This window comes from Natrix helvetica (assembly GCF_964273705.1).
Source record: "Natrix helvetica genome assembly, chromosome: 2".
NCBI lineage: Eukaryota > Metazoa > Chordata > Lepidosauria > Squamata > Natricidae > Natrix > Natrix helvetica.
The window spans coordinates 185,909,622-185,936,797 of record NC_138552.1 but is presented as its reverse complement, the minus strand read 5'-3'; the positions used below and the strand labels follow the sequence as shown (position 1 = coordinate 185,936,797).

The following is a 27,176-nucleotide window of genomic DNA, read 5'->3' as shown; positions in this document are numbered from 1 at the left end:
CTCCTCCCCCCCCCCCCCGCGCGCCCGGGAAGATGTCTAAACCCAAGCCTTTAGGTTTCTCTTGTACTCTTTTGACTTTCTCTGGCCAGGACTAAGAGAGCACTTCGGGAATTATAGTTCGCGAGCGGCTCTCTGGGCCTCGTCATTCAGGGGACACACAGCCCCCCCGGGCAAAGGGAAAACTACAAATCCCAAGATGCTTTGCGTACGCGCTGGGCTACTTCCACCACCACCACCACCCCCGTGCGCGGGCGGCGGCTGGGCCAGAGCGTGTCGCGGGGGCGTCGCGGCGGGAGGTCGCCCGTAAATAAGAAGGCGGGAGAGGGTGGGCGGTTGCGTTCCGGCGGCCGAGCGACCTCCTGTCCCTTCCCTCGGCCCTGGACCCCGCCCTGGTCTCTCTTTTGGCGGCGGCGGCGGCGGCTTGTCTCGGCGAGGCTCCGCTACGCCCGACTGGACAGACGCCGAAGACAGGAGGGCGAGAGAAATGGCTGATACCGTGGCGGACACCAGGCGCCTGATAACCAAGCCGCAGAACCTCAACGACGCTTACGGGCCCCCGAGCAACTTCTTAGAGATCGACGTTAGCAACCCCCAGACGGTGGGGGTTGGGCGGGGGCGCTTTACCACCTACGAGGTCAGAGTCAAGGTGAGAGATCTCAGCGAGGCGGCTGCCTTGGAGGGCTGGAGAGAGAGAGGACGAGACGGGGCTGAGTTTTTTTATTGGCGGGGCCGACTAACGTCTGGCTTTTCGAGCTTGGGGTATCGATTTGGGTTTGCAGGGGGTGTAGTAGGGCCCGTTATTCATCCCCCTCCTTGTACTGTCAATAGTACACGCCTTTCCTGGGGAATATTCCCACTGAAGGGTTCGCCTTACTCTCTCTCTCTCATTTTCCTGTCCTTCTGCCTCCCCACAAGAAGGGTGGTTAGGAGTGGCTTTTATGGGCCCAGCACTTTCAGGCAAGGTTTGTAGATAAGATGCCTCCCTCGGCATCTAGGTCCCCAATGGATTGCTCTCCTATTATCACACCTTGGCATGCTTTATTTTAGGCTAAGAGAGATTCCTTGTTTATTGCACACAGTTTAATGTGCTTAAAGTAATACAGTCTTGAATCCTGCTTGATGAGTAGCTTTTAACTCAGTGCCTACTCTACCATGCAAAATGAATTAGATAAAACCCACATGGAGCAAGAAAGATTCTTAAAGCTAAGTCAAGATCCCAGTTATTGGTGAACTTTTCAAATACTTGAAATTTTTTAAAAAACACAAAACCGAATAGTTCTATGTTTGTTATCTCTTCTGCCCAAAATGTAGTTTGCTTTGGCTTTGCATTTGTCTGTGCTGTAGCCATGTGCTGATCTGGCATAAGAATTATGCAAAGTAGAACCTCAGCTGATTTCTCCCACTTCTGTGTGGTTTGCACCCTTTCTGATACAGTACTTCTGTGTTTAAGTCACTCTCTGTAGGAGATTATCTTTCCAGGAAGTTTGAATTTGTTCTCTAAGAAAAAAAGAACAGAAAACCTATCACAAATTTACATGTCTGCATTGTAACTTTTACTCCTATTTGTATGTAACATTCTCAAATATATCCATCCTGTATTAAGGAATCCTGTGTATTTACTCAGAAAGAGGATACAATTGTAAATGATTTCAAATACAATTTTCTAAGAGTGAAATTGCAAATATTAGTACGTATTACAATAATACACCTTTGTATTAAAAAGGGTAATGCAGACAACATTAAGGAGTGTGTTACATTATAACTATGTTTATAAAACAGTAAAACCATCCAATGCTTTAGTAATGTATTGCTATTTGATGGCAGTCTTTCAATAATCTTTGTTTCACTTCACTGAATAATATGTTTCTCTCATTCAAAAAAGAAAATATAGGAAGCTTTTCAGTATACTCTAAAATCTTTCAAATTTTCCATTGGAAAAGCAGAAAGTACCTGTGCTTCCCTTTTCCTGTTTTTTTCTTGGGTTCTCAAATTTTCAGGGCCTTCAGCATCATTGGAAAATTATCAGGCAAATTTCTGATTCTAGATCATTATATAAAAAAGGAATATAAATTTCCTAGTCATTTGACAAGAAAAAAGTTATTTTGTTAGAAAAATGGCCAGTAAAATGTTCCCTGAATGCCTATAAGGAAACTTTTATAGTGGTTTATCTGTTGTTTGACTACCTGACATCATAACTTGTCCAACTTGCCTCTGAACAGAGAAACTTAGGTTTGTTATTTCACTCTAGTGTGTCCATAGTTCCTTTTGTACCACAAAAGGAAGCCTGGTTTGACTTTGTTAATGATGTATATTGTCCTAATGACTATCTCTTCTTTGCTCAACTGCCTGCATTTTTGTAAGTTAAAGACTAATCAAGAGAATGTATTCTGTTGCGGATACCTCACATTCATCTTATCTCCATGATCATGAAGAGATAATTTCAAGGCTACTTGGTTTAAAAGAGTGTGTCAACTCACTCTTGGTATGGAGGATTTATGTCTTCAAAGAAATACAAATAAGGACCTACGCTTGAATCATACAGACTGCTTCTTAAATATGTTAGTAACTTGTTTTGATAACTTGTTCTGTCCTTCACCTCCTAAAGACAAAAGCTCTAGATTATACATTTAAACAACAAATATTTTAACAAGCCATATGCAATCATGGAGATTTGTACAGTTCCTTCAATTATCATAAAATAAACACATTTTAGATGTTTGCCTTTATTGGAAGTTTGATACAAAGCAAATACGGCTGGCATTGATCCCTGATCTTTTGTACGCACACATTTCTAGAAAAGTTGAAGATGGTAACATAAACTAAATCTGTTGACTGGTGTGCTTATTGTTTCCTGAAGTTAGAAAGAACTTGGAATATATCTTATCTCTGTATGTGCCTGGATAAAGAAGATTAATGTGTGTACTTAGAACATACGTGGTGGATAATGCTATATCAGCTGAGACAGGGTAATCTTTGACTCTGAACAGAGTGGCACTTCCCTGGACTGAGCTGGTGTGCAGTTTGGGGACCCTCGAGCAGTGATAACTCTGCTTGGAGGGAAGGGGCTTTGCACAGATTCATTTAGTGCTCCAGTTGTGCCCTTTCTTGGACCAGGATGCCTGGCTCAGAGTTACTAATGCCTTGCTCACTTTCTGTTTGGATTTCTGCAATGAGCTCTACATGGGGCTGCCCTTGAAGACCACTTGGAAACTTCAACTGGTCTAGAATGCAGCAGTGCACACAATAATGGGGTCCCTAGGTTTGCCCATGTAATACTCTGAAATGTGGACTGCAATGGCTTCCAGTTTCTTTCCAGGTGCAATTCAAGATGCTAGTCACTGGTTTTTAAAGCTGTGAAGTGTTGATGTGTGGCATGTCACCTTTGACATGCATATCACAAATTCATCATCGCTGCCCTAAGGACATCTACCTATGCTACTATCCTACTAGATCAGATAGGGTGGGCATACTTCTAGTCACCTTAAATATTGCTATCTTATGGGATCTTTGTGTGGTAGCCCCTGCTCTATGGAACAGCCTTCCCCCTGAAGGTCTCTGCTTTTCTTAGCTTTCTGAAAAACACAGATCTGACTTTACTTCCAAGTGTTAGGATAAGATAAAGTGATTACATATTTAACCTGGCACCATGTTTTTGTTTTTCACATATTTAATTTTTTGTTTTAATACGCTATTTGAACTTTTGAGAGCCACCCAGAGTTGGTTAAAAGAGGGACACCTATATCTAGGTATTCCTCAACTTTTATTCCTCAATAGTTACGTTTCATTTAGTGTCTCATCAAAGTTACAACAGCTCTAAAAAAAGTGACTTATGATCATTTTTCACACTCATGACTATTGCAGCATCCCCATGGTCTTGTGATCAAAATTGGAGCACTTGGCAACTGGCATGTATTTGTGATATTTGCACTGTCTTGGGACATGCCATTTGCAACCTTCCCAACTGGTTTCCAACAAGCAAAGTTAATGGGGGGGGGGAGCCTGTTTCACTTAACAACCACACGATTCACTTAACAACTGAAATGAGTTGCTTGTGGGAAAAAGGTGTTAAAATGGGGTGCAACTCAATGGTCTTGCTTAGCAACAAAAATGTGGGCTCAACTGTCATAAGTCAAGGACTACCTATAGAGGTTGTAAATAAACAAGGATGATGTAGTTAGAAAAAACTGTGTCTTAACAACTTGAAAGAATTGCTTTAGGCTGAGTAGGCAATATTGGAGGAGGTGGACTAAAACTATATTTTGTTCTAAGGCAACCCAGCATTTTTATAATTGTACATGAGGAAATACCGAGATGGCAACTTACGATGAAGCCACCTTGCCGTGCTTTCTTCTTAAACACTGCCACTGTGATATTTGGTTGTACTTGTTCTAGGAGCTTGTAAGTTCTTTGTACTTGTAAATTCTTTGAGCTTAAACTAATCCAATAAATGAAATTGTTCAATTTCTTCAAAGGATATTAGCCAATCAAAAGTTATTGTATTACTTTCAGGAAATACTTTGGGAACAATGTTGCAGGAACTGTGTTCCAGTTCATAAGTGCTATTTATATGAATGATAAATTAAGCATTCCAACTGTTAATTCGATCTGACGGATCAGTGCCAGCTGCCAATACCTGTACAATATGGCCTGGATTGCTACTATTACTAAGTCTGACATGATTAATAAGAACAAATGCAACTTTCAAAAGGAACAGTCCTGAGTATCGCACCAGTAAATTGCAACAGGTAGTCCTTGATTTACAACTGTAATGGAATTTGCTCATCATTTGATCATAAGTCGTAATGGTCATAAAGTGGATCATCACATGACTGACCAAATTTTATGACCTTTCTTTTGCAGTGTCATTAAGTAAATCACTATAGTCATAAAGTGAACCCATGGTCATTGAGTGGACTCATTGATTGATGTGGAGCATTTTTACCCAAAACAAGTACCATATTTTTCAGCGTATAAGACACACTTTTTCCCCTCAAAAAAGAGGCTGAAAATCTGGGTGTGTCTTATACAGCATTTTGTGCCTCCTGAAACCCCTCCCCCTTTACCAAAATGGCCATGCATGGCCTTTAGGAGGCTTTCAGAGTGCTCCTGGGGGCTGGGGAGGGCAGAAAGGAGCAAAAAACAAGCCATTTTTTGCTCAATTTTGCCCCCGCTCCCCCGCCTCCAGGAGCACTGTATAAGCCTCCTAAAGGCTATGCATGCCCTTTTTTCTGACAAAAAATGGGCCCGTTTTTGTGGAAAATGGGCCTTTTTTGCTCATTTGGGGGGGCACCCCCCAGGAGCACTCTACAAGCCTCTTAAAGGCTATTCATGTCCTTTTTTTGAAAAAAAAAACCAGGCCTGTTTTCACAAAAAACAGGCCGTTTTTGGGAGGTCTGCAGAGTGCAAAAACTTTTTTTTAAAAAATTTGCCTCTTCAAAATCTTGGTGCGTCTTATACTCCAAAAATATGGTAAATGCCAGTTTTGGGCAAAAACGTCATAGATTGCCATCATGTGACTGTGGGGCACTGTAAATATGGGCTGGTTGATGAGCGTCTGAAATGCAGTCCCATGACCATGGGGAGGGGGACTTCAGAACTGGGTTGTATGTATCTTTTTTGGGGGGGTCTATCATTTTGAGGTTCTTAAGTAGCCTGTCATTAATTTGAGAACTCCCTGTACTGTAGATGGACTATGTGAATTGCTTCATTGAAATCTTAGATTCTGCAAAAGTCAACATAGTGATATTTAAAAGCATGAGAGGTAATAAAAATAAATAAAAAATTAGATTGAAAAATTAGCACAGCTATCATGAGACTTGAAGAATTCTTCAGTTAAAGATGGGTTTATTAACAATTAAGACCGATATTATTTTTTGAGAAAAATGGATGGTTTAGAAATATTATATAAATATATGACCATTTGAAGTTACGATGTTGTGGAAGGAGATTTCCAAGTAGTCTTTAAAGTTGTGGCCATAGCAGCATCCCCATAGTCATGTAATTGTGCATTGGGGACACATTTACGATGGTCGCATTGTCCCATGGTCACATGATTGATGTTTGTGACTTTTACAGTGGGCTTCCGATGAGCAAAATCCATGGGGAAGCTGGCAAGAAGTTGCAAGTGGCAATTGGTCTTTAATTATTGTGGGTGATTTGCTTAATGACCACAGCATATGTTGGGATATCATGAAATGTTTCACTTTATGACTACATTGCTTAGTGACAGTTGCAAGTCCCAAATTTTGGTTGGTGAAGACTACTTGTAAATTACTTCCAGTTGTACAAATACCTTTTTTAATAGAAATATTAAATATGACTGTTTTAAATGTTGGGTTTTATATAAAAATGATGTCTGTGTGTACTCCCATTTTCTTCACTTTTTGAATTTGCAGGTTTTTGATATTTTCTTTGTGATATTTTCAATGTTTTGTTGATCACTGTGTAACAAAAGCAAGTGGAAAAATAGAGCACAAGTGGATAAAATCTCAGCAAGGAAACATGGGATCATGTTATTTTGCAAGACTTGTAAAGACTAAGAAATAGAATGTGGAAGTTCATTTCATTGTAATTCAAGGGTTTTTAACATCTACCTCAACAAATGGTATGTTAAAGTCATAGATACCTTGCTGTTAAGAGTCACTGGGTATCAGAATGTATATATCCTAGTGATAATGTAAAAATAATGATTGATTATTAGATAGTTTGGTTCTAGAGTATGAGGATCATACTGTGTTAATTTCTACTGGACAATTTTGTTTGTTCCCATCTTGCTTATATACTCTTCAGTTTAGATGATGCCTCTTCTTTTTGGGAGCAAATAGCATTTGATGTCATCTATGATTACAACTTGTTGGGTTACAAGTATCTCAGAATCCCAAGGCTAAAATTAATTTGTACACTTGATTTCTGAGAGCTTGGGAAGCTTTGTGAAAATAACTAGTATCAAGGGTATGAATCTGCAGACAGCTTGGGTAGGTGTCTTTCACAAAAGACAAGGTCAGATATCTTTCCTTCACTTAACTAAAAGTTATCATTGAAACTTCTAATGGAACCTGCCTTTCTTAGCAAGGCTCAGATTAGATACTCAAAAGCTATTAGGTATTATATTTACCACTTCACGTATATTAACTTTAATATAAAGGAAATGGATTTATTCTTTAATGCTCAAATGTTTAAAAAAGTAGTTCCCATCTTAATATGCCATCCAAAATATCTTCATTGATAAGTTGATTTAGTACTCTATCTGAATACATATGCTCCTCTTACCCTTTTGGCTTCTTGTTTTAAGGAGTCTTGGGGAGATAAAGAAATTAGCAGTGCACTCCACTTGTACTTTAGAATTTTTAGCTGAAATAGAGAAGAGCTGAAACAAAGTAAATAGCAGGTGACAACTAAAATAATACTTCATGATTGCTTTGGGTTTCTGTTGTGATAAAAAAGCTATGGCTTGCTTTCTAATGGAATTCTCCTTTAAACAAGGTCATCATTTTTTTTTAAAAAAATCCCTTTCTATCAAGACAGTTCCTGTTCTTTGAAAACTTTGGGGTAACTAATGGAAAAGTGGTGACATTTGCTAATTAACAGTCTTACAGTAGTAAACAATTAAAATTCTATATATAATTATTAATACATAGAGTGTGTGTACACGCATACACATGTTGTCTTTTAATAATTTATATATTTTGTGTGTTGTTCCCTATGTTTTTTCTCTTTTTCTGTTATTAGTTTAAAGCAACAATAAATAAATAAAAAGAAATATTTCCTTTGTATTCTACCATCTCAAAATTAAAAATGGCAGAATGTTTTAGAGCATTTCAGATCCCAACAATCCATTGAAATTGGCTCTACATTCCATAGATATTGAAGGCAGGTTTTTGGAGTATAGATCATCTAAAGCTGTTCCCCAGCTCTCTACAAAATATTTTTTTAAAGCTATGCAACTTTTCTAGTTTCTAGAAATGCACATATTCATAAACGCAAATGATTACAGTTTATCTCACTCATTGGTATAAAAAAAAAGATCAGATTGCACTGCAAGTCTATATTTGACTGAATGTCACCTTACTCTATTTCTGTATTTCCAGTTCTAGCATATAAAATCAAAGACAAATAATGAAGGCTACCATAAGAATGATTTGAATTACTATTTATTTAATTCCAACAAATTGAGGTTGTTAAGCTGTTATTAATAAATTAGAAGAAAATGACAGTTAATCATGCCTATGAAGATTCTCACTCATGTCCCAAAGGTGCTTTTTGAAGAGGCAACTGGACTTTATGGTATTTCCCACCATCCAACCCTTTCAGGCAGTTGGACAAAATTGAACAGCCCTCTCTGAAGGGATATAACATGATCCATCTCCAATCTACAACACAGTCCTTTCAAGAGTTCCAAAAAGGCTCCACATCCTTTTGCACTATTCAGGTGACCTTGAGGACACAGATAAAACTCTAAGTGGCTTCAACGGCTCTCTAAAAAGAATGCAAATGTCCACCTGTCCTCAAGGAGTATAAATCCTTCCATTCCCCACCATCCAGTCAGAGCTGAAGAAGCTTCTTGGATGAGAAGTAAAATGTCTTCAAAGAAAAACCAGAAAGTCCAGTTGCCTCTTGAAAAACCACCTTTGGGACAGTTACTCATATTAAAGTTCATGGGCAAACATTAAGATTGTATGTGGCCAAGTTTCCTGTCAAATTGAGCTTCATCAACCTCCATTTTTTGGGCTTTCCAGCTATGTAGAAACTTAGCATGGTTAGCAATCTAGGCAAAAAGAAGTTCCTTAATTCTGAGGTGATTTCATTCTATTTGAATCTGAGATCTGTTCTTAAAAGTGAATGCATTAATAGCTGAGATTTTCTTTCTTTGTATCCCACCTTTATTATTTTGACAAATAACTCAAGGCAGCGACCATGTCTTTCACACCTTCCTCCTCCTGTTTTCTCCACAGCACCAACCCTGTGAGGTGTGTTGGGTTGAGAGAGAGTGACCTTAGGCCAGTCACTCTCACAACTCACTTCACATATCAGGTCACCCAGCTGCTTTCATGCTAACATGGGACTTGAACTCACAGTCTCCTGCGTCTAGCCTGGCGTTTTAATCACTAGACCAATCTGGCCCAATCTGTGTACATTCATCTACTGTCATCGGTAATAGTAAAAGACTAGCCTACAATTGAGAAGTTGGAAAATTAAGTTCTTCTCATCATTCTAGTTGTTAATCTCCAAATTGAGCTCTAAAGTTTGAAGCACAAATAATTGCTGCTAGGTGATTGTCCCTGAACCATGGCTGTTTCATCTTCTGTTTATGTGATTATTCATAATCACATCTGCTGAGGATATGTAACACAGACCAGCAACTGACTAGGCTTGAATTGATGACAGTGGTTATGCCCATTTTTCCTGTGCACCACTTGGAGAGTCCAAGCAACGGGTTAAATCAGTCTGGTTGCCCTGGGATTGAGGAATCTTTTTCCTTGGCCCCGCCTCCTGGTGTTGCTTGGCATCAGAATTTTTCCTCAGTCTGCCCGTTCAGGACTCGTTTTTTGTGAGCTCCAGCTTGATTTATCCTAGGCTTGAACTCTCCTTCCAGTTTGTTGTCTTTTTTTCCCCTTTTCCTTATAGTGTGCTTTTCCTTTTTTCCCCCCTAACTAGTATAGTTTAATTTGTTTCTTCACGTCGTTTATCTTCTCCTCGAGACTTGGAGGTAGGCATGGTGGTGGTGGGTGCTCCGCTTGCCGCGCCGCGGTTTGGATGGCAGCGGAGAGCTGCCGTAATTGCTTTAAAACGCAGCAGGGGCGGCGAGGCTTCCGGCAGCTACTGACAGTTTAATTTCAGTTGTTTCTTCCATTTTTTCACCCTTTTGGAGGGCGCAGCCTGCCGCGGAGAGGTGTGCGGCCGTTTTAAATCGCGCAGCCGCTATCCTTATCTCCTCCTTCTCCCTCACACCGGAGCGGTGGCCATTTTGGAGAGCCTCGAAATTCGCGCCCTTTTTTCCATTGTCTTTCCGCTCAGCCACGCTTCAGCAGATAGACACAGAGTGGTCATCTCTCCCTGTTTCGGGTCTCCGGCTGGGTCACTATCACCCACAACGTGTCCTCAAGTGGTGCTGGTGTCTTGGCCACCTGGTGGTCATACACTGGCACAGGGAGGGCCTCAAACACATTTTATCTACTGCTTCTCTCTGCCTTATCTGCCTGGTCTTGCAGCCTTAGTTGCTTTTCCAGCTTCTCACCTCCTGTTTGAGTGGCTGGATCCATTGGACTCATTGGCAGAGTTCCAGTTTACTCCTCTGAATTTTTCCACGAGCTGTTTCCTTGTTCCACAATTCCTGCCTGCATCTGATCCAGCAGCAGCCACCAGAGTCTCCACCATCTCCTGCTCTCCACCTGTATTGGCCTTCTCACCTGAAGATTGTGCCACCAGGCCATGGAGCACCCTGGCCCATCTGACTCCCCTGACAGTAGACCAGGCCCCTCTCAGGCCCCTAGCAAGGGAACCTCTGCAGGCGAGGGCATAGGGGCAAGGAAGGGCAGGGTGGCCAGCCAGGACAGTCATCCCTATAAGGCCCCTTCTGCGGCGGTGACCAGTGATGCAGAGAGGCGGCAGCGGGCCCTCGATAACAGTTCAAGAAGGCCCAGCGCCAGGCGAGGGAGTCCCCTCAGCCTATCCCTCCTGTTGAGCCAGTCATTCTACCACTCCCAAGGGGGGAATCACCTGTCAGTGATTGATGAGGAAGTGGAGTCCCAGGACTTCTCCCCTGATAGGTCGCTGGCAGAACCGGGTTCTCCTACTCCTTCATGGGTTTCTGAGTCAGGACCCGCTCCCGTGGAATCTAATCTTGGGAGGGGCCTGCTGACTCCACCCCCGCCTGACAAGGTCCTCCTTCCAGGAACCCCATTGAGCCAGACACTGGTTTAGCTCAGGAACCTGAGTTATCCACCCACATGCAGGCGGTTGTTGCCCGTGCTATCTCTCAGGGCATAGCTGAAGGCATGCAGAGACGTGACCAAGTGCCCACTGTTCCCAGTACCTCTCAGCCCACACAGGAGGCACCCCCCACTGCCAGACGGGTCCATCACCCTTCGCTGGAATCCACAGCGCTCAGTGAGGCTTCCGCTTTGGAGGACCCGGATCAGGAGGAACAGGAGCTTTTGGAGGATGAGGACCTTCCTCCAGATGCCCCTGCCTTCTTGGTACTCTTTAAGCCTAGCTTATTCAAATCCATCTTGCACAAGGCTAAGAACACCACCCAAGTGGGTACTAAACCTAAGGCCGGGCAGGACTCTTCAGATTCTGCCCCGGCCAACCCCAATGCTAGCATGTTTAATGTTCAGGCACCCCAACAAGAGCTAGTTCCGGTTCCCGATCTCTTTATGGAGGTCATTAAGCAGCAATGGGCCCGAACTGGTTCCCTGGCTGCGCCCAGTGGCGGAGACAAGAAACTACTCAGTTGAGCCCGCACTGGAAGACATCCTGGTCCTGCCATCCGTGGACCCTCCTATAGCGGCCCTCATTCTAACTCGGTCCTCCCTGCTGACCTGTTAGATGGCCTTAAGGCGGAGAACAAAAAATCGGAGAAGGCCTGCCATAAGACCCATCAGGCAGTGACATCATAAGAGCCATCCATTGATGACATCTGCAGGGCAGCTACTTGGTCTTCACCATCGCCCTTTGTCAAGAACTATAAGTCCCAGGGCAACCAGACTGATTTAACCCATTGCTTGGACTCTCCTGCGGTGCACAGAAAAGGACCCTTCAGGTAAACCAATGGTCTTTCTCCTACAAAAAAGGGGGTGTAGGGGAGATGATGGCTTTTATTAACTGATTTGATTATTACGTACACTCTCCTGCTTGGAATTAGTCTCATTAGGAACCTTCTTCAATTGGTGATGGAAAGGAGAAATACGATTAGATAGTGAGAGGGTATTTCTGGCCATGTACAGTTAGATCAATAATGGGAAACAGAATCCAACTGGACTAAAATGATGGAGAACCGAAATGTAGAACCAAGCAAATGCAGCGCCAAAGTGCTGGCGGCGTTTTTACGTATCTCCAGATGAGGTGGGTATACTTACCTTTTGTCGTTCCTTAAATAATCTTGTGGCAGTAGCTCCTGACTAAGAAAAATAGAGGCTGGCTTTTAACATCTCTTCATATGACCAACTCCTAATGAAATCATACCTTAAAGGAGAAGACTCAATCACATAGTAGTAGAAACTTATGGTGTGTATAATTGAAATCTAATCCGGAGGAAATGGTTATTGGATTTGGGAATTGGAGAAATACTGTATGCTACATGAAATAGTGCTCTTACAGAGAGAATGATCACATATCTTTCTTCTGAACAGATCTGTCACTACAGGAATAAGTATACCTAACAATTGAGGCCACTTACGTCCAGTTTCAGCTGGGTAGCTAGGCTTAGATTTTCCTTGCATGAAGATAGTCTGGTTTCAGTTACCTGTGTCCTGATAAATGCTCTACTGAATTACTGCAGTGCCTTCTATATTGAAGATGTTCTGGAAACAGCAACAAAGTAGGGAAATTAATTTGATTCATCTAGCAACCATAAAATACTGTATTTGCTGCTTGTAAATTCCTATACCCAAATCTGAATGTTGATATTAATGTACAGACATTCGACTAACCTAAACCCCAACATGGATTTATGATGATCAAGCCATGTCAGTCTAACTTGATCTCCTTTTTAGATGGAGATATTAGCCTGGTTGGTCAGGAAAATGCTGTGGACAGTGTCTCACACAGTATCCTTATTAGCAAAATGATCAAATATGGATTTGACAGCTTAACCATTGGATAGATCCACCGTAGGTCAAATATCATATTTAAAGGATAGTTCTAAATGGCATCAAATCTACTTGGAAAAACATCCCAAATGAAGTGAACATCACAGGGATCTGTTCAGAACCCAGCAGTTCTGTTCAACATATTTATAAATAATATTGATGAGGGAATGCCGATCAGATTTGCAAATGATCAAAGCTAAGTGTGGTGGCTGAAAGAGAAAAAATAATAAAGAGCTAAACAAGCTTGAACAATAGGTGAAAACAAATAGAATTAAATTTAGCACAGAAATGTGAAAAGTCATGAATCTAGGCAAAAAAAATTCTATCTATCCATCCATACTTGATAGCGTGGTTCTTGCTGTCACTATCTGATTATGGCATTCCCTCCTGGGAAAAGATTGCTTAGTCCATAAACTGTGGTTAGGCAACTATTAAGAAACGTGCCTGTTCATGCAGACTCTTGGGAGGTAAGGTTGCTTTGGGAATTAAGAATCTTCGGTGCTTGTTTCTACAAATGGTTATACCGTGACTTCCTGTCTTTTTCATTCCGTCCTCTGTACCGCTCTTGTTTCTTGAAAAGGACAGAATTAATAAAAATGCTTAAGGCGTTTTTGTCTCTTCTCATACTTAAAATAAACACTGAAGATCCAATTTCATTTCTTCAGAAAATTGCTGACGTTTGTAGTGTATCCCAATAGTATTAACCAAAAGGAATTAACCAGCAGGAGGCAGTAAAAGAACATTAATATACCTGCTTCATAATTTGTCCCTGTAGTGTTTCCCCAAATGTGCTGTTTTGATTGTTCTATATATTTTCTTTCCCTAATAGCATGACTTTACAAGGTTCTTGGGGTATTTTGTGAGTTATTAGGAGTATCTACTTTCTGCTGGCAGTTGAGTTGCCCATAGAATTTTACCATAGTCTATTCTTCAAATTGGTGCTATGGTAACAGTGTCTTTGTTCAACGAGACTTATTGGGGAGGGCGGGGGGGGGGGGAGTTTTACTTGCAGGTGTGCTATAGTCTTCAAGAAATTTCCCAAAAGGAGAACAGTTTTTCTGTAAAGTAAAATGAGAAGTCTACACAATACAAGTGGCATATCAGATTCTTTTCTTTGGTACAGCAGTAGCCTGAGTGCTATATAGATCACTATAATTTTCCTGACTCTGGACCTTTTCCCATTCTGCTTTTGTAAATCAGTATCTTAATTGACAATCCCATCATCTTCCTGGTTCATTGGTGTTTGGGCCTCTTGTCAAAACATTGCATTTGGGGTTATGTTACTTGCGGAGTCCCTCAAAAAGTCAGGTGCTTATGTGATTGATTTAAAAATAAACTTAGGGAGATTCAGATAATTAAATTAAGTATGAAAGAAACACATTCCTAGGGGTTCTCTGGGTGTTATACATTAACATTTTTTGTGTCTTTTCCAGTCCAGAGTTCAAGGTTTAATTATCCCAGCCTTTTATTAACAACTTGCATAATAACTCTGGTGGCCATCTAAGGAAGAAGAGGTCATTGGAGGAAAGGTTTGCGCCATCTTTCAGAGATGCTCTTGGCTCTGGTCAAGGAGCGGATTGACAGAAGAATGATAGATTGTTCTGCCAGTCTACTTACTAGGATATTTTTGTTATTTGACCAAAGAACCAGCAGCCTATGTTTCTATGTCATCCTCAGAAGGATGGGATTTTCTGTTGTGTGGCCAGCAGGAGTAATCTTTTGGCAGATTGTGTATGTTTGTGGGCTCATTTTAGAAGGCTGATAGATGTTTTGTGTGGATGGAAAACAGACTGGCAAACTGCATAGCTTTATTTGGTTCCAGGAGATCCTTCAGTCAAGCTCTTGAAAGAAAGTAGCCAGGCCACAGTGATAGGCCCACAAGTCAGCTTGTTTTGGCACTGGCAGCTGAGCCAGTCACATCCATTCCCATTCGCAGCAACATGAAAATGAAGGGAAGAAACAAAAATATAACAGCTAAACTGGTTCCTTTTCAAAAACTACTTAGAAGCATAATTATAATATTTAAGTTTTTAAACTTTCTGGCCTGTTTCTCTCCATGTTGGTCACTGAAATAAAGAATTTCAAAATTCAATCCAGCTTTTGAAAAACTACCTCCTCATTTGGAGAAGTAAGTTGGGTGATACTGTACATAGTATCAGTGGAACAACGTGCCTCCAGAGGTTGTAAATGCTCCAACACTGGAATTTTTAAAGAAGAGACCATTTGTCTGAAATGGTATAGGGCAGCGATGGCGAACCTTTTTTGACTCGCGTGCCATAAGGGGGGTACACAGAGGGGGGTCATGCGTGGGTGTGTCACACCCATAATGCAACATGCAAACCCCCCCCCCCCCAGTGTGCATGCGGCATGAGAGGCGCTCCCACCCATTTTTCCATGCTTTTTTCGCCCTCCCCAGGCTCCAGAGGCTTTATAGGAGCCTGGGGAGGGCAAGAACAGCCTCCCCCCCCCGGAGGCCCTTCGGAGGCTTTAGGGACCTTCAGTTCACTTCCAGTTTGCTCGGAGGATCGGTTTAAGTCCTCCGGAGGCTTCAGGGACCTTCAGGAGGCTTCCCTGAAGCCTCCGGAGGACTAAAAATGACCCTACAAGCAAACCGGAAGTCCATTCCCAAACTTCCAGTTTGCCCATAGGGCCGGTTTTTTGTGCTCTGGAGGCTTCAGGGAAGCTCCTGAAGCCTCCGGGGGCGGGGAGGGTCTTTTCGCCCTCCCCAGGCTCCTATAAATCCTCTGGAGCCTGGGGAGGGCGAAAAATGGCTTTAAAAAAGGCTGAACTCAGCTGGCCAGCATGTGCATATGCGCTGGCCAGCTGACAGGGCAATGCTTCACGTGCCCTGACAAATAGCTCCGCGTGCCACAGGTTTGCCATCCCAAGTATAGGGTTTCCTGCCTAAGCAGGGGATTGGGCTAGAAGACTTCCATGGTCCCTTCCAACTATTCTATTGTATTGCATTCCATTCCACTCCATTCCATTCTATGTTGAGAAATGCCAATGGAAAAAAATTGAGTGTAGATAAGCATTTGACCCTTTCATTTTAAAAAGTTATGTTAAAGGGTTTAAACTACTCTTAAAATAGTAAGTAAATCCTCAGATTATTTCTTGGCACTTTATCTGTATTAAACATATGTTATTGGATATTTACCATTGCTGGATCTGGAGTTTTAGATTCTAGATCTTTTTGAAGATCTAGAATTGAGATTCCTCTCAGTAACCTGTTTTTATAGGAAACAAAGAAAGCGATGGAGCCAAATATAGTTATTGGAATAACAAATTCAAAACTAGGCTCCAAAAATAAACATAATTTAGTCATGCAAACAGAGCATAACCCTGTATATAGTAGGATATTTATATCCCCTTTAAGGTTCCTGTCAACTATGTAAGCAACACCATTTGACAGATATTTGATGGTATCTATCTATCAGACTCCTGAATTTTACCATTTTAACTGCTCGGTTCTATATTTCCACTTCCCATGGTTTTCACACTGGATTTTAAAATGCTATAAAAATTATTATTGGATTAATACAATTCATCTTAATTCCCTTCCTCCCCAGTAATACTGATTGAGGGCTCCAATAAAGCAGAATTAGATGCAAAACAAAGATAATTAAATACCTAATTGAGAAATATAGTTAAAACAAATTCTACTGGTTCTATAATAAACTAGTAATAAGTTTAGATTAATTTACAGTCTGGTAGACATAAATTTAAAATGTTAAGCCCCACCCCCTCTCGCTTTCCCTCTCCCTCCCTCTGTCCCCCTCTCCCTCTCCCTTTAGAGTTCAGAGACTTTCACACCTTTGCCTCTCCAAGAAACTAATGTGAAGCAGCTTGTATTTCAGAAGTAAATTATTTTGAAATAGCAAAAAAGTCAGATGCAGTAGAGAATAATTGTGATTGTTTTGGGAGTTCAAGAAAAAAGGAGAGGTGCAAGTTCCAATTCCATTTTTTTTCTTTAGCATTGTACCATTAAGCCTTTATATCTTGCTTAGAGATTAACTTTTATATGCTTCCGCATCAAGAAATAAGAATTTCTGAGGCGCTCCTTTCAGGGTTTAATCTTAACTTGCTGAATAAAAGAGCAGTTAACAAGAAGGATTAGGTAACCCGAGCAAATGGAATGTTAAAGGTAAAATCTCACCTGCAGAAAACATAAAACTGTACAGGCTTTACACACTTATAATGACTTATTTTGGAGAGTTGAACTCTGTTAATAAGCCAAAAGGTGAAATCAGAGCGGAGTAATCCATTGTTTTTCATCTCTGGGAACTTTCCCTTGAACTCCAAAGGAACTGTATAGTGGTGCTTCCTAACTGGGGTGAAAGTAGTTTCACAAAAGCAAGTATGACTTTTACTATAAAGGAACTTCTTAAGGTTCTATTTCTTGTAATGCAGGAGTACAATAAATCGTGTTGTAGTCAGCTGGGAAAATGCAGGTGCCTTCCAAACTTGCCTTGGGTTTCAACTTACATGCCTTGTACATACAGATGTTGCTGTATATGATAACATGGGCTTTTCTCCTGAAACATTGCTTAGCAGACTTTTTTATAAGCCTTCTCATTAGCCATGCATTTGGCTGGAGGTAGAAAATTAGAAAGTATTTTAATTCATTTTCATACATTTCCATTGTTCTAGGTAGCAAGTATATATAGTACTGTTTTTTCAGCTTTAATATTGGGCACATGTATGATTGATGGATCTTTAAAGTTCTTTTTGGTTTTCTTGAGTAACTTGAAAGGGTTTTTCATTTTAAATCTAAACACGCTGTGTAATTTTGGTCAAAAAATCACCGGAAGCAGGGATTTGAATGCAGCTCTCTGTTAACCTTCTAGAGAAAATTGGCTATGTGGTAAAATACTCTTATTAGCTTCTACTACAAGAGAAGCTGATAGTCCATCCTTGTGCCATCTTTGTCCTAGCATTCGAGGAAATGGTGGCCTCTCAGCCAAAGGAATGTGAAGAATTATTTATATCTTTTCAAATTTGGCTATTTTATCAGGTTTACCGTATTTTTCGGAGTATAAGATGCACCTTTTTCCCTCAAAAAAGAGGGTGAAAATCTGGGTGCATCTTATACACTGAATACAGCATTTTTGGCCTACCGAAAACTGCCCCCTTTGCAAAAATGGGCATGCAGAGGGTTTGGGAGGCTTGCAAAGTGCTCCTGAGGGCTGGGGAGGGCAATTTTTGCCCCCCCCCGGAGCATTCTACAAGCCTCCCAAAGCTCTGCATGCCCGCCCTTTTTTTGCAAAACCCGAGGCATGCAGAGGGTTTGGGAGGCCTGCAGAGTGTAAAATCTTTTTTTTTTAATTTACCTATTCAAAATCATGGTGCGTCTTATAGTCTGAAAAATACAGTATATCTTACCTTTTATACAGGAACTCAAGACAACGTAGATAATACTCCTTCCTCCTATCCCCCCCCCCGCATACTGTGTCATTGTAGTTGCCCAATGAGCCTCCGAGGCTGAAGTTGACCTGGAATTTGCATCTCCCTGCTCCTGGTCCAACACCAGTCTTCACAATCTTGTACATAATGCTAGAAAATTGGATTAAGACAATGTAACTTTGGCAATATTCCTGAACCCTTGGGTAGTTTTGAGTACTGTATCGACTCTTTATCCCTATGAAGCCTGGTAGGCATGATGGCTTTCTATAGGATTGATTTCAGAAGATAGTACTGACAATCTGTTGCCCTACCCTAGAGTCATTGTCATGTAGGGTGCTTGAAGATTCCATCTTGTCTTCTATATTTTTAATATCCACATGGAAAAACTACTTGAATATTTGAGCTGTTATTTCAATAATGCAGATAATATTTTTCCTGAATATACTGTTGAACGTTAACGTCAGAGCTGTTGGGATCTTTTGCAATGGTCAAATAATTTTGCTTCACATTAAATAAAGACAACCTGACAAGGTAGCCTTACGACATTGAAAACCACATCCTTTGCTATGCTTCAACACCTGCTGTTTATGCAAGAAATGCTAACCACAGAGCCTGTCCAGAGAACTCCGGACAGGAGAGAAAAAACCACATCCTATGGAAAGCTTTAACCAATTATATGGCTGTATGCTAACCTGTTTAGTTCTGCCCTGCCACAAGCAGGTAACCAATCATGTAATAACACGATGTATAACGGAAACTTTTTGAATGCCTTCTGACTTAATAAAAGCAGGCTCCAGAACACATTCGGGGCTCATATCATCTCAAGGAAACTTTGCTGTCATCCTGTTATTTCATCTCATGTATGAGCCCTCCCTAATGCAGCTGGCGACGCTGCATTATGGTGACCCCGACGTGATTTCTTTGTGAAGAAGCCGTTAGATCGAACTGCCCATTCTCATCGCTGAGGAAGGCCGCGCATCGTCCGTCTGAAAGACGACAGGATCTCGTGAGTTATGGGTGGAAAGTTTTCCCAACCTCAAATAGGTCATTTGAAGGAATTGGGGGAATTAATCGATGCTACTTCTAAGATCACCTCTCTAAGTGGTAAAAAATTACCACGAATAAAAAAAAAAGGAGATTAGGAATTTGTTAACTTACATTTGGCAAAAATTTCCATTTTACCCTGAGAAAGGGACTTTAAAAATCTCTATATGGACCAAATTGGGGGAATATTTTCATCAATTTCCTAGAGCACCTATTTAAATTTTGACTATGTGGCGCTTAATTATGGAATGTTTAGTTGTTCATCATAAATATGATCCTAATTCACCTTTTATGCCAGATGGTGCTGTACCTCCCCCGTACGATTCTGCAATGGCTTGTGCTTTATTACAAGACAGGAAACCTCAAGAAAAGCGTTATTTTAAAAGAGAGTGTAAAAATCCAAGGAGGGGCATGTCTGTAACATCTCGCCCTCTCTTTCATCAGGGATCAAAACCCTAGTACAAAAATGATTTATGTGTCCTCGGAAAAAATACAACTCTCGCTTTCCCTTTCCTGACTTTTGCTTTTGCATCCTCCCCCGCTGTGCATTCAATTTCCTTTGACTTATTGTTCTTTGCATCTATAATGATAGTGTGTAAAATTAATGTGATTTAATTAATTAATTTTGCTGGCCATCAAAATGGATGTGCTTTCGCCTTGAAGCAGTCTGACACAGACAGTAGTCGTTAAGGGCCCTATTTCACTTTTGTGATTAAAACTACTGCCTGAGTTTTCACTGCTTTGGGGGTAAGCTAGTTCATTGAAATAAATTTAATGACTGATTTATTGCAAAAGAAATGTAACTATAGGTGTGAATGAGTGTGTATGTAGTCAGTATTGGATGCTTGAAATGTATGGTTAAAAAGCAGAGTGAGTTGTTTTGCTAAAAGAGGAGTTTTGGATGAATGGCGAGAAGCTTTTTTCTCCCTGTATTCCTAGGAAAAGGGAGCCTGTCGTTTTAAAAACAAATTTTTTCCCTTCCTCTCACCCCCCTCTTTGCCCCTGGTGAGAAGGCAGGAGGAGGGGGGCTGTGTTCTTTTCACCATTTTTTTTCTTTTCTCTTCCTGCCAGCCGAGAAAGGCGGGGTAAAGGGTGATATCTGATGCCTGCATCTGAAGTTTTAATTCAACTTTGCTTTTTGGAAAATTTTAAAATTGACTCAAATTATTTTATTTAGATTGTTTGTTTTATTTTTGAAGCTGTTTTTTTTTCTCTTATGTTTTTATGTTTGCGCGCACCTTGTACGTTTAACAGATGTCCCGTTTGTTTGTTTAATTGTTTGTTGGTCTGTTGTTTGTTTGTCTGTCGGCAGCGCTAGTTGCTGCCCTATTAGGAATTCTTACAGAGATGACTTAGAAATTACAATATGTAGTCAGAGAGAGTGAATAACATTTTTGTTTGAATCCAGCTCAGTTTACAAGGAAATCTAGAAAGACAAATTGATAATGAGGAACTTTCTCTGAAATTGGCTTATGAAAATACTAATAGGGATTGTCAAAAGGTTCTTCAACCTATAGCAAATCGTCCCAGGGTTACTTTAGCTAATTTCCTTTAGGCTTGTTGCATCGTGGGTACAACTGACCACAAGATGGGGGCTCTTGCTGCTGTGTTGCAACAACATGGCGCGTTTCCTGCTTCTTCTTCCTCTGCTTCTTCTTCATCTGCTTCTTCCCGCCCTACTGGAAATTGTTTTAATTGTGGGAAACCTGGTCATTTCAAGGCTTAGTGCCACGCCCTTGGGGGCGGTGCAAACAGGAACAATCTACAAAGAAGCTCCAAACCAAAAACTGTACCTTTTCAGTGGTCCTCCCCCTACTCACCTGTTCCCCTTGCTAATGCAGTCACTGTCTTTGCTGATGGCAGCAAGCAGTTTGGTGCATGCACTTGGCAACAGGATGGTGAATGGATAATTAAAACCACATCTGAACAAACTTCTGCTCAACGATCTGAATTAGCTGCTTCCTTATTGGCCTTTCAACACTTTCAACATCAACCCTTTAATCTTATAGTAGATAGTTTGTATGTTTTCTAAGTTATTTCTTCCGTCTACATGTCTTATTTATCTCCCTCTATTGAATCTTCTTTGATGTCATTATTTTTAGCTTTACAATCTTTTATCAATACTAGGTCAAATCAATTTCATGTTTCTCACATTAGAAGTCATCAACCTTTTCCTGGCATCATCCAGGAAGGCAATGATCGTGCTGATGCAGCTGCCACTGCTGCTTCTGTGTCCACAATTGTCTTTCCTCTTACCTCTCCCACTCCTTGGGAAAGTCATTCATACTTTCATCAAAACAAAAAGGCTCTCATTAGACAATTTGGAATCACTGCTGCCGAAGCCTCAGCAATTTTACAACAATGTCCTACTTGTAGTAAACAGTCTCATTCCATTCCTATGGGTGTCAATCCCAGAGGAACTGAATGTTGTCAAATTTGGCAAATGGATGTTACCCAATATCCTTCCTTTTCCCCATGGAAGTATATTCACGTATCTATTGATACTTTTTCTGGGTTCATCATGGCTTCACCCCAAAGAGGTGAATCCACCAAGCATGTTATTACTCATTGTATTCATACCTTTGCATCGCTGGGACGTCCAAATGAACTCAAAACTGACAATGGCCCTGCTTATACCAGCAGTGCCTTTGCTGACTTTTGTTCAAAATGGGGAATCACTCATAAGTTTGGCATTCCCTATAACAGCCAAGGTCAAGCCTTGGTTGAAAGGGCTAACCAAACCTTAAAACATGCATTAGACAGACACATTGACAAAAAAGGGAAAAACCTCCCTAACCTCCCAACGGTGCAAAACATTTTGAACTTATGCTTATTTTCCTTGAATTTTTTAAACTTGACTGGCACTCCTGCCTCCTCTGCTGCCACAAGGCATTTTTCTTCCCCCTCCCTCTCTCTCCCCCGCCCTCAGGTTTGGTATCGCCAACTCCCAGATCCTGCCTGGAGAGGGCCCGCTGATCTCATCACCTGGGGAAGAGGCTACGCAGCAGTCCAACTGCCTGACAAAGTCTTGTGGGTTCCTGGTCGCTGTATCCGGCCTTACTTTGCACCAGCACCCCACCCATCTCCGCTGCCAGCCTCCCCGTCTCCTGAGTCTGCAACCATTGATGTGTGACTTTATACTCCCAGGCTACACCTTGTGAATTCCGGATCGCCATGTCTGCCAATTCCATCCCAAGTTACATCCACATGACTGTATTCCTAACAATACTTTGCCTAACATGACAATCTTTAACCTCCCTCTCAGAAGTGGTTTTGCAAAACAGAAGAGGACTCGATTTATTTTTTTAAAAAAGAAGGGGGGGTTATGTATGGCCTTAAGGGAAGAATGTTGTTTTTATGGTTATGTGTGGCCTTAAGGGAAGAATGTTGTTTTTATGCAGACCACTCTGGCATAGTGCAGGACTCTATGACAAAACTCAGAGAAGGCCTGAATAAACGAAAAAAGGAGAGGGAAGATCAACAAGGATGGTTTGGAAACTGGTATAACCTTTCCCCTTGGCTCAACACTTTGCTAAGTGCTCTTATAGGACCATTAATTTTGCTTGTATTAGCGTGCACAATTGGCCCATGCTTATTTAATTGCTTTTCTACATTTATCACATCTAGAATAGATTCATTGCAGACCATGCTGTTGCAATCCCAGAATACCCTCTGGGACCTCGAAAGCAGAGGGACCTACCAACCCATACCTCAGGATGAGGTGTCAAATAATTTCATCGTGAGTGAAGAGGATGAGTCAATCCTTTAGCTCACTTTGCAAACCATAAAAACATCTCCTCAAAAAAACATCAGGGTAAGGTCAACGATACAGGCTGAGTCGGAGGACTTGACCTTGTATCCAGTGGTCAGTGAGTGATAGTGAATCTCGGGCCCGGAGGGGCCTGGGCCACACTCCGGCTCCAACTGCCACAGCCTTTCCATTGAAATAAAAAAAGAAAGGAGGAGATGTTGGGATCTTTTGCAATGGTCAAATAATTTTGCTTCACATTAAATAAAGACAACCTGACAAGGTAGCCTTACGACATTGAAAACCACATCCTTTGCTATGCTTCAACACCTGCTGTTTATGCAAGAAATGCTAACCACAGAGCCTGTCCAGAGAACTCCGGACAGGAGAGAAAAAACCACATCCTATGGAAAGCTTTAACCAATTATATGGCTGTATGCTAACCTGTTTAGTTCTGCCCTGCCACAAGCAGGTAACCAATCATGTAATAACACGATGTATAACGGAAACTTTTTGAATGCCTTCTGACTTAATAAAAGCAGGCTCCAGAACACATTCGGGGCTCATATCATCTCAAGGAAACTTTGCTGTCATCCTGTTATTTCATCTCATGTATGAGCCCTCCCTAATGCAGCTGGCGACGCTGCACAGAGCAAGCAACCAGGAACTTATTCCAAGTAAAGCAGAGTTTCTGAGAGTAGGAAAATAAATTTGGGACAACTGATCCTAGGAAGACATGCTTTCTTCTTAAGGGGCCAAATAAACAGAGTGGGCAGCATAAAGTCTTAAACACTTGGAAGACCTGAATCGCAAGAACTGTTACCATTCAACATTTACTTTACTGACCACTGTGAACAGGAGCTGAAATTCAATAGCGTTTGGATGGCCACTTCTATCCTAAATGCTTGCCTCCATTTCTTGGTCCTTCAATTAAACTAAAATTGTATTAGGATCATTGTATAAAATGTGATGGTATCTTTGTGCTTTTTAGTCTTATTTGTTGCACAACTCCTTGGGAGGATTTGCTCCAAAATGTTTTGAATGCCTAGGAAAGATGGACTGTTTTATATTTGATGGACAGCCATTAAAAGGATACTCTAACGCCATTCTAGGTCCACACAATTGCATTAATTTATTACTTTCAGTTTGCTCATCTAACCTGAGGAATCCATTTGAAGTGTAATATCTGGATAAACACCCGTTGTTTCATCATTGCTAAGCCCTCAGATGTCATAGCTGAATGATTCTGAACAAATCATTTGGCCACTTGACAAAGTGTGGGCTTCAACAATCTGGATTCTCCAACCAGCATTCTAGAAGTTGAAGTCCACATGCTTCTTAAAGTGGCTAACTGAGTCAAGTGAATGGAGAGTGATGGGTCTTCTTTCTTTCAGACAAATCTTCCGATCTTCAAATTGAAGGAGTCTTGCGTCAGGAGACGATACAGTGATTTTGAGTGGCTTCGAAGTGAGCTAGAAAGAGAAAGTAAGGTGAGGCAACAAAGTTTTCTTGATGCTTGATGCTAATTTAGCAGTGCAAACTTTTGCACTGTGAATTTCCATGCTTTGATGGCAGGGAGGATTGCCAACTTATTCTGGTGTTTCTTTATAATTAGAGCACGTACACTATAAGCCATCTTGCCTCCTAACAGCTGTGTTTAAGCTAGGAACATTATGTATTTTCACCCTAAATCATCTTGGTGCCACATTCCTAAGGAAGGGAATGAATCTGAATTTTTTCTACAGTGCTTAGAGAATTTTCAGAGCTCTTTGTGCAGCAGCGATAATGATGGTGGCAATGGTAATGTTGACGATGCTTTAATTTTTAGCATAACAGAGTTAGAATTGAAAATGCCAACTGTTTTTAGGTGGTTGTACCTCCTTTACCCGGAAAAGCCTTTCTTCGCCAATTGCCTTTCAGAGGAGATGATGGGATATTTGATGATTCCTTTATAGAAGAGAGGAAGCTGGGGCTTGAACAATTCATAAACAAGTAAGTGGGATATTCTATTTCTTGTGTTGCACAGAAACTTCAGTAATGAACAATATGCTGTTGCACCGGACTGAGTTCCTAGCAATGGTGTTAACAACCCTGTAGATTATATGTTACACCTACTGACATCTAACAGTGACCTGTTAAGTCTTTTCAAGACCAGTGGAGCTTGTGCTAATATAAAGAGAAGCTCAGTTTACATTATTAAAGACTTCTGAACCACTTTCCAGGTTGAACTGCGAAGCAGTTTCAATATCCAAGCTGAACAGTAGGCAGCCCACTTAACATGCTTGCTGCAAAAATTGAAGAATTTGTAGTGACCTGGGTTTTGTTTCTTAATGTATGCAAATTGCTTAGATTGCAGCATGTAAAGATAGCATCATACAAATAAGGCTGGGGGAGATAAGTGCGCTCATCATCGAACAAACAATTTGGTTATAATTTCTGACTGCAAGTATGATCCCCAGTACAGATTGGTATGCTTGAATCTAGAGGATATTAAAGATACATGTGTGCTAATTTGGCCTTCAGAAAAGATCCCTATAAACCTTCTAACTTGGAAATGTGATGGTTTGTGCTGTGCATTTATCAAGAACTTCTTTTTCCTACTGCCTGTAATTAAACAGCAACATTTTTGTTTTGGCAGTTCATTGCTGAAGGAAATCATTCTTGATGCAGCCAAATTCTCTTTGATAAACCTAGACAATAATGTTGGTTAAATAAGCCATGGTTGCCCCATTGTACCTCACCCTATTTGATATTGCCATCTCAGAAATTTATTCTTAGTGCCTTATGTGAATTCAAAAGAGGCAAACTTCTATTAGATATGATAGCTTAAAAACTGCCAAGGGAGTGTAGTGCAATTTTGCAGAATTATGAACAAGGCACTTCATCAAAATCAGTATTTTTAAATACACTGGAATTTAGGGAGAGTGTTAAATTGACTTTTACTGGATTTATGTCTGTTTTCTGTTTATCCCATCACATAAGTGGTCAGTGGGCCTGTTCACTGGTACTTTGTAGGAAATTTCACCTCCTTAATTAAGATAGGAGACTGCATGGTGGCTCAGTCGTTAAGACACTGGGCTTGTCAGCTGGAAAGCCAGCAGTCCTGAGAGCCACATGATGGGGTGAGTTCCCGTCTTTGCTCCAGCTCTTGCCAACCTAGCAGTTTGAAAGCATGCAAATACATGTAGATAAACAGGTGCAGGTGGGAAGGTAACAGCATTCCATGATATCATGCTGGCCACATAACCACGGAAATGTCTTCAGACAGCATTGACTCAATGGCCTTGAAACGAAGATTAGCACAGACCCTTGTAGTTGGTAACAACTAGCGGAATAAAATTCAAGTAAAAATCTTACCTAATTAAGATAGAGAACTAGAATGCAAAATTTTAGGCTTTTGAAAAATGCTTAGAAGCCAATTGCTGACAAATTAAAAGCATGTTGGGATTATTATTACAGTACCCCTGGAAGACTAACCTTTTAATTTTTAATTTTCAGAGTTGCAGGTCATCCTTTGGCTCAGAATGAACGTTGTCTTCATATGTTCTTGCAAGATGAAATAATAGATAAAACCTACACACCATCGAAAATAAGACATGCTTGAATGCTGCACAACACTTTAACCGGCGTAAATGTTAGTGATTAACTTAACATGGCCCAAGATTTGTAGTTAAGGTTTTAGCATGCTCCAGACCAATTGGCACAAGAAATCTTTGGTATATTAATGGCACTGCTTGGTCTTTGCATTCATTTTATGGCATTAACGAAATTTAGGTAAATCTTCTGTCAGATGTTTGATTAAATGGCTTTTAAAAATCTAAATACTTTGAACCTCTTTTCTTCCTTTGCAGTGACCTTGTGAGGATTACTGACTTGGCCTTACTTGAACTTGCACTGTTCTGGTGTTGCACGTTCACTTTTATTTGATTAAAACACTAGAATATTTCTGTAAAATAAGTAGTATTGCACCTACATTTTGGTGACTAACGTTGTTTCATTATCCCCTTGTGTAAAATAAGCACTTCTGAGGTTGTATCCTTAAGTGGTAAAACAAATACCTTTGTACTGAGAAGCAATGAGGAAACTATCTTTATATTGTGTAAAAAGAAATCAAGATTTGTATACTAAGATCATTTGTCTAAAGTTGTTTTGAAATAAAAAAGTGAAATGCA

The 27,176-nt window shown here is 40.8% G+C and overlaps 1 protein-coding gene across 1 annotated transcript; it reads left to right on the top strand.

The window, feature by feature from the left end:
* Positions 1–224: 224 nt before the first annotated feature.
* SNX3 (sorting nexin 3) lies at positions 225–27,176 on the top strand. The gene is made up of 4 exons (XM_081941764.1): positions 225–646; positions 24,399–24,494; positions 24,872–24,996; positions 26,503–27,176. Exons 1-4 carry the CDS (start codon positions 485–487, stop codon positions 26,606–26,608), a joined length of 489 nt encoding a protein of 162 aa, XP_081797890.1. The 5' UTR covers positions 225–484; the 3' UTR covers positions 26,609–27,176.

Coding starts and splice junctions, on each gene's coding strand:
- SNX3 (XM_081941764.1), top strand. CDS start 485: ATGGCTGATACCGTGGCGGACACCAGGCGCCTGATAACCAAGCCGCAG. Junction 647..24,398: donor CCTACGAGGTCAGAGTCAAG/GTGAGAGATCTC, acceptor TCTTTCTTTCAG/ACAAATCTTCCGATCTTCAA. Junction 24,997..26,502: donor CTTGAACAATTCATAAACAA/GTAAGTGGGATA, acceptor TTTAATTTTCAG/AGTTGCAGGTCATCCTTTGG.